Source organism: Charadrius vociferus, unplaced genomic scaffold (assembly GCF_000708025.1).
Source record: "Charadrius vociferus isolate BGI_N301 unplaced genomic scaffold, ASM70802v2 scaffold545, whole genome shotgun sequence".
In the NCBI taxonomy this organism is placed as follows: Eukaryota; Metazoa; Chordata; class Aves; order Charadriiformes; family Charadriidae; genus Charadrius; species Charadrius vociferus.
Genome location: NW_009648590.1, coordinates 716,285 through 723,798, shown reverse-complemented (window position 1 = coordinate 723,798; position 7,514 = coordinate 716,285). Strand labels below are relative to the sequence as shown.

The 7,514-nt window shown below is 39.9% G+C and overlaps 1 protein-coding gene across 1 annotated transcript in view; it reads left to right on the top strand.

Annotated features, from left to right (window-relative positions):
- The window catches only part of FKBP9 (FK506 binding protein 9, 63 kDa), a 12,612-nt gene that overhangs the window by 544 nt on the left and 4,554 nt on the right, over positions 1–7,514 (top strand). The window contains exons 2-6 of the mRNA XM_009886203.1: positions 221–410; positions 1,130–1,275; positions 2,517–2,706; positions 4,988–5,133; positions 6,357–6,543. Of these exons, the coding sequence (XP_009884505.1) occupies positions 221–410; positions 1,130–1,275; positions 2,517–2,706; positions 4,988–5,133; positions 6,357–6,543 (859 nt within the window). The remainder of the gene's footprint in view (positions 1–220; positions 411–1,129; positions 1,276–2,516; positions 2,707–4,987; positions 5,134–6,356; positions 6,544–7,514) is intronic.

Here is a 7,514-nt window from a genome sequence, read left to right as displayed (position 1 = left end):
GATGGACGTATTTGATAATGGTTCATGCTGCCAGGTTCCCTCCCCTTCCCCCGCTTTATGTAGCTGCAACAGCGACAAGGGGACAGGGGGATATAAGCACAAAAAGCAGTAAATTGTACATCATGGATTTTATTTAGGGAATGCGTAGATTGGTTCCCTTTTCTCTGATGTCCTGTAGAAAAAGGGAGATATAACTGGTCGTCTCGTTTTGGTTTTGCAGCTGGTGTGATACCTCCCAATGCTGTGCTCCATTTTGATGTGCTTCTGATCGATCTCTGGAATTCGGAGGACGAAGTGCAGGTTCAGACTTACTTCAAACCTGAGAAGTGTCCGCGGACAGTCCAGGTGTCTGACTTTGTACGATACCATTACAATGGAACGTTCTTAGATGGGACCCTGTTTGATTCAAGGTACGCAGCTGGATTGTGTGTCTCTGTGTCTTTTAATTTGATGTCACTTTAAACCATCACTTCCTCTCCATTCACTGGTGTAACAATTAATGCTAATTACCCAGAAAGACAATAAATGAAAGGTAGCATCATATAATTGCCAGTAACTTATTCAGGGATTATGGGACAGCAGCACTGACTCAAACCAATAAAACAGTACATTATTTCTGCGTGAGCATTACCAGCCCAGATACTTTCTTTTTTAAAATTTCATTCCCTGTATCTGTATTGCTATTTATTACAGTCTGCTAATAGTTTTTATAACCAGTGCAGCATAGCTATTCAAGTTAGAGACACGCTTTATAAACTAAGCAGACTTTGTGATGAAATTGAGCTGCTAACACTTTCATACTGAGATTTTAAGTTTACAGCATGTGTACTTCATTAAAGTTCGGTGGAAAATCATGCTCCAATAACAGCTGCCATTAGGTTTGTGAGCCACTTTTTGAAACCTCTGTTAGGTTCCTAAAATAGCTAAGCAGTCTGGAAAACGCTCCCCAGCCAGCCCTTAGTAAATCAAGGAACAATATTTTTGGAGCAGGAAGTTGTGAGTTATATTGTGCATAGCATGTGGCTTTTGAAGGTTCATACTATTCTTTCCTGTGGCTGTCTAACATGGGGTCATGGTTTGTTTGTTTGGGTTTGGTTTTTTTTTTGTTTTCTGTTTTTTTTATTTTTAGTCATAATCGGATGCGAACTTATGACACCTATGTGGGAATTGGATGGCTGATTCCTGGTATGGACCAGGGTCTCTTGGGAATGTGTGTAGGAGAGAAGCGCATTATCACAATACCACCTTTCCTGGCATATGGAGAAGAAGGAGATGGTAAAAGTTATTCTTTCAAAAGTGTCATTTTTAAATGACTTTCAAAAGTCATCCTTATTATAAAACAAACTTGTACTTTGTGTATTTTAAATTTATGGGCAGCGTTATTAGCAATTTCAGAACAGGTAGAACAAAGTGGTGGAAAGAGAGGTTCAAAATGTATTATATACAGGATTGGACTGATTAGAAAGGAAAAGGTTTTTTTAATTTAACGAGTGGGTTGCTTAACAGACATATTGTTGATCCATTTGTAATATTTATATACTGAAGTTTTATTTCATTCAGAGAATATAATCTGTGATCAGTATCTAGATGCTCGAAAAACTGGAAATCAGATGACTGCATAATTCTCTCAATGACTGCCACAGAGAGCAGAAGACTTGAAAAAAGAAAAATGTGGTTTTAGTTCCAGTTTTGTTCCTTTTTTTTTTTTTGCAACCAATGCCCTAGTAATAACTGCAAGATGGATTAGTTGCCCTGTGAGACTGTATGCAGCCTGCAGGTCGTACACAAAGGTCCCTATGTTAAATGAAGGGGCAGTTAGGTATAGTTTGGGATGCTTCCTTAAATTCTTTCTTTGCTCTAATGTTTAAGAAAGTTTCTGTAGTGCACAAGGTTTTGTGCCCCTTCCACGACTTCGTTACCATTAACTGGGATAGCCATCTCCATGGACAACAAAACTTTATGGAGTTATGTTTTAAAATTTTGCCAAGATCTTGAGCTCAACGGTTCTCAGTCAAAGCAACCCATACTATAATTTGTGTATTGATGGAAGGGTACTTTTTCACTGAGATACTCAATTTACCCTTCTTCAACTTCCATCATGTGGTCTCCTGTTTTGATATTAACAGAATGGGAGGAGTGGTTGTACCAAATTTGTATTCTGATGGTTATTTTTTGCATTTTCATTAAGTGCCTTGGAAATACAGGTAGACTAAACCGTGCAGCTCAGATGGAGGTGGTGTATCTTGACTAAGATGGATGTTGCTGAATAGGCTGTTGATTTTGGTGAGGCATTGCCATCAGAATAGGAACAGAATGAAACAGTTGAGTTGGAGAATTAAGTGACAAACACACGAAACAAAAAATGACTGACTAGAAGCAGATTACGCTAATTTATTTGGGAGGGGGGAGGTGTCTGATGTTTGGCAGTGGGTTACTTTTCTTCAACGAGCATGTTTAAGCTCCTTCTAAAACACCTGGTCTTTCTTACCAATTTTCTGCTCTTAACACTTTTGTAGGTAAGGAGATCCCTGGCCAAGCTTCTCTCGTCTTTGATGTGGTTTTGCTAGATCTCCATAACCCCAAAGATGGCATTACTATTGAGAATCAGCACGTGCCTGAATCTTGCGAGAGGAGAAGCCAGATAGGAGACTTTCTTCGATACCATTATAACGGCACGCTTTTGGATGGCACATTGTTTGATTCCAGGTAACCGAACCATTCAGCCCTATGGATCCCATTTCCAGTTTGGCTCGTCTGTCTTGTCCGTAATATACCCCAAAAGAATTCTTTTGCTTTTCCTTCCTTTTTGAAATTTGTGGGTGAAGTTAGTCTTCTTTTCCTAAAAAACTCAGAAACCTTCTCAGTATGGGAAAGAAGACAAAGACCTATTTTGTATTATGACAGTATCACAGACGCCATCTAGGGGTGATGGTCCACCTAGTGAAGCTATGTATGATTTAGACATGCATGCCTGAAGACTTCTTTTCCCCTACTCTTTATCTGCCAAATAGATAATGCTCCTGAAGACAGAGGAAATAAATGTGATTCCCATTTTATGTCCTGAGAATTGTGATTCAGTGAGCTAGTGACTAGTTTGAGGTTAATCTCAGGACAGCCTTTCCTTTTGTACTTGAAAGCTGTTTGCGTTCGGAAGGCTAATGTCTTTCAAGACTGAAGTCAGCAATGGGGTTTCTGTGATAAAGAGGGATTGCTGTCACTTGAGATTCAAAGTTCTCTGGGCACATGAGCCTCGTGTACAGAATTATATGATGAATAATACTACCCTTGTAGCTTCCTGTCACTTTTGTTTGCTCCTTAATGAGCAGTAGTTTATTTCCCCACTCCAGCTTTCAGAACAGTTGGCACAAGTAGCTAAAAAGAGTTGAAAATGAGCCACTATAAAATGTTTTACACAATAGGCTATCAAAATTTTTTTTTCGTAGTTCTACAGCTGCTGCAAGCTGAAGATCAGGATCAGTTTGCAAACATTAGCTGAGTAGTATGCCATGTGTGCTTTTTCCCAAGAGGAGGAGTCAGGAAATCGTATCTCATGTAATTGAATTGAGATGCGGTAAGGTTCAGAATCAACCTTGACCTCCCCATTCAGCTGCCCAGCCTGGTGGAACGATAGAAAGCGGAAGACCTGCATCAACAGCCATCACTGTAGACCTTAATTTACAGTTGTTGGCTTGTAAGTTAAGAACTTTAAGCTTATCCACAGTATACCTGCCCAGAATCTCTCTTTTTTGAGATGTAAGTGAGTGTTTTCTGTAGTAATTAAGCAATTTTTGAAAATGACTGTAGTATTCGTATTAGTGTTGTTGTCAATAAATAGTAATAAATGCTTTGTAGAGAGCAGCCTCTACATCATTCTAAAGCACTGACTGTTGTCAGAGGGCTTGTTTGTTACAGTGTTGTGTGCCGGCTTCCACAACCAATATCTAACCAACTATCTATGAAGAAATAGAGCAGCTGACAATAGTTATTGAAAGCCGTGGAGTTGACCGGAAAAAAAAAATCCTCACTAGTACAGGGAGCGTGCCAAAAGTACTGTGGATGGCTAGAGTCGAGAGCTCTAATCATCTTTTCCTTTATTTTTTTTTTCCTCTGCAATATTCAGCTGCAGAACTGCCCCCGGGCAGCTCAGCCAGGGCTGTCTGGATTTAGACCAGTTGAATAAACCTCTGAATTACATCAGGGTCTGTAATTATTCCTGCTCTTCCCTAGAGTTAATTCGTAAAGATGAATTAAAATCTTTCTGCCTTCCCTTCCTTGGGTTGTGCCTTGAAGAAAAACAAAAGACAGACACATCCTTGTAATAAACATCATTTGTTGGTGTAGGCTTCTTTTATTCTGTCATTAGGTGTTGAAGCAGATCCTTCAACCTATGTATAAGGAATTGACATAGTTTGGAAGGGAGGGATGGTATTGATACTGTTTTGTTGTCATGACTCATTTTAATGCAGTGCATCCCAGGAGAACCTGTTTATTCCACTTCCTCAATGTAATAGTTGAACTACATAGTTGTGGTTGCAAAATGAGATAGTCTGAAGGGTGCCTCATGAAAATGAATGTAAACTATTTGTGGTTGATAAGCACATATTAAAGTAGAGTCAGGGCAGAGGAAAATTTAAAGGAGAAAACCGTTTTTTTTTCAGTTATTTATCAAAACATGTTTTCTGTTTAGTTTAAAATACACGAGTAAGTGAGATTTTCTTTCAAGATACAGCAGAAACATGTTTGCAAGTAAGCTGTTCCCTAGCCAGGGTCCCGGTACTGGTTAATAAATGATGCGTGCATCACTGACTGATGAAACTTGGTGGCCTAGATTCATTGAACATGGTGATTGCTTTCTGCCTCTCTGGTATTAGTTAATCACCGTGTGCTTGACCTTAACTGGTTTAAGAATTGTGTTGCAGACCTACTGCAAGATTCTGTGTTCTCTCAAGTACACCTGACAGTGCTAACATGCAGATATTTTCCATAGCTATTCACGAAATCGTACATATGACACCTATGTCGGGAAAGGTTATGTAATTGCTGGAATGGATGAAGGTTTGCTAGGTGTGTGCACTGGTGAAAAAAGAAGAATAATAATCCCCCCTCATCTTGGATATGGAGAAGAAGGAAGAGGTGAGCTTGACTTTTCATTCAAGTCTTCCATAATTAAAGATGTTTCCTTTATTGTTTCATGCATCTGTGTGTAGTCCCACTTTTTTGGGCATTTGAAAGGCTTATGAATTAGTTCATTATTTTGTGGGCATGTAACTGACAGGATTATACCCAGAATCTGCAAAATTATTTTAATTAGCTAAATAGGCAGCACAATCTCACATGTAATTGGTGACCTGAAATTATTTGGATAATTAGTGTTTCATGCAGACTGGTACTTGGTGACCTGAACTCATTTGGATAATTAGTGTTTCAGACAGACTGGTACTTGGATGCCAGGAGCTCTGTAGTGTAGATCTTCCTTCCTGTGTGTCTTAAAGCTCTGTATGCTAAAGGAATTTGTTGTTTTAGGTTTTCTTCCTCGTTCCTTCCACAGCCACAGTTTTTTTGGGCTCCTAAGCCACCTCTGTAAACGGTGGATGCATGTAACAGCAAAGTATCTGTGTATGTATAACATACAGTTAAGATTCCTTTGGGAAAACTCACTGCTACCTAAAAAGATTGCTGTGAGAGATTGATTGAATATGATGACCCTTCTAGCCAATCAGTTTTCAAAAGGCACCTCCTGGGATGTTATTTGAAAAAAGTGAGTTGGAAGAAAAGCCTCTCTTCTGGAAATGCAAATTCTGTGCTCTTGATTTGGGAATTAGGCTCCTCCAAATGGGTCTGGATGTGTCTGTCAATCCTGGTGATGCAATTGCACGTTGTTCTGGGAAGGGGGGGAAGAAGTTTGTTGCTATCGGGACGTTTTAAGGAAATGTAACCTTTTATAGACGTAACAGCGTTCCTTGAAGCATGGGACATCCTATGAGAATTTTGATGATTAATAATGAATTGGTACATGAAACACAAATCGGTCATTTAGGATGGTCACAGGAAATATATGGCTATTGCTTCATTTCTGCATAATTTTCAAATTCAGAGTAATAGAAATTTTTTCCTTCAGTGTTGAACTGAGTGCGTGTTTAGTGCTTTTCCACTGGTTCTCTTTCCTCCATTGGATGCAGCTTGCATCTGTTGCATACAGAGGAGATGGAATCCTTTAATTCTGAACAAGAAGAGCAAAATGACTCAGTAGCAGACACAGTGGGAATATATATTCCTACAGGGTGCGGTACCTGGTCATCGTAAACCTGTTTGGGTTCCATTTCTTTCTCTACTTGCCTGATTTGCTTCCTATTTAGGAAAGATTCCAGGATCTGCAGTGCTGGTCTTTGACATCCACGTGGTTGACTTCCACAACCCCTCAGATTCGGTCAGCATTACTGTTAACTACAAACCCTCCAACTGCACCGTACTGAGTAAGAAGGGAGATTACTTGAAGTATCACTACAACGCTTCGCTCCTGGATGGTACTTTGCTAGACTCAACGTAAGTACGTCACCTGGTAAAGAAAAGGTCCCTAAGCAGCTGTGAAAGAAGAATGAATTGCCTGCAAAGCGGGCTGGCAGGGAATAAAGAATTTTAAAGTGAAAAACTGAGTATTTTTGTAGAATGTGTTTTTCTTTTTATGTCTGCCTGCCTAAGATATATAGGAGGGGGAAAAGAAAAAGACAATCTGTTGCAGCATGATGAGAGAACTGTGAGCAAAGAGGATGTAGGAGTGCGTTGGAGAAGAGCATAAACACTACAGGTGGAGTGATGAAACAGGTTGACTGCCTTGCAGTCTGTTTAAATGGGCTAATTCAGGTGTCTGGGCCAGTCATACTAGAGTGACACAGGGCTCCCATGAACAAACTGTCTAAGTATATTCAGTTTCTTGGCTAGGATTTGCACTCTGCGCTGATTCAGTGCTCCTGTGAGAGATCTGGTGGGGTACTCGGTGTAGTCTTGTTAAAACTAGCTTGATTTTTAGTAAATGGTGTTTTACAGTAAATGTGTTATATAGTAACTGGTCACTGTCACATCTGTACCACACATGGGTGCTAATTTTCCTGTATTGTCATGTTGTGGTAAGTGTCAGCATGGAGAAACTATCAGAGGGCTCGACTGTGACTGCGGTTATAATGTTCCTCTTCTTCCTTCCTGTTGACAGTAGGTTTATGAGGGAAGCAGATTGCTCCAGCCTGGCTCATACAGAACTAAAGTGAGCCCATCACGCTGTTTGCTGCAGCTACAAGAATACTTCTGCTGGCTTTGTTTCTGCCTTCATCTTTTGGATAGCACGAGTCATCAAATAATGTTTTATTTTTGGAAGGAAAGTTGGGAAAAGCTATTTTTAAACAGGTTATAATTAACATAGGGAGCAGCTCATAGTTTTCACAGTGTACACAATAGCTCGCGGAGCTGAAAAGCTGGCTTACGTTGAAGCACATGATGTGATGCTGTAGGCAAGTATGTAT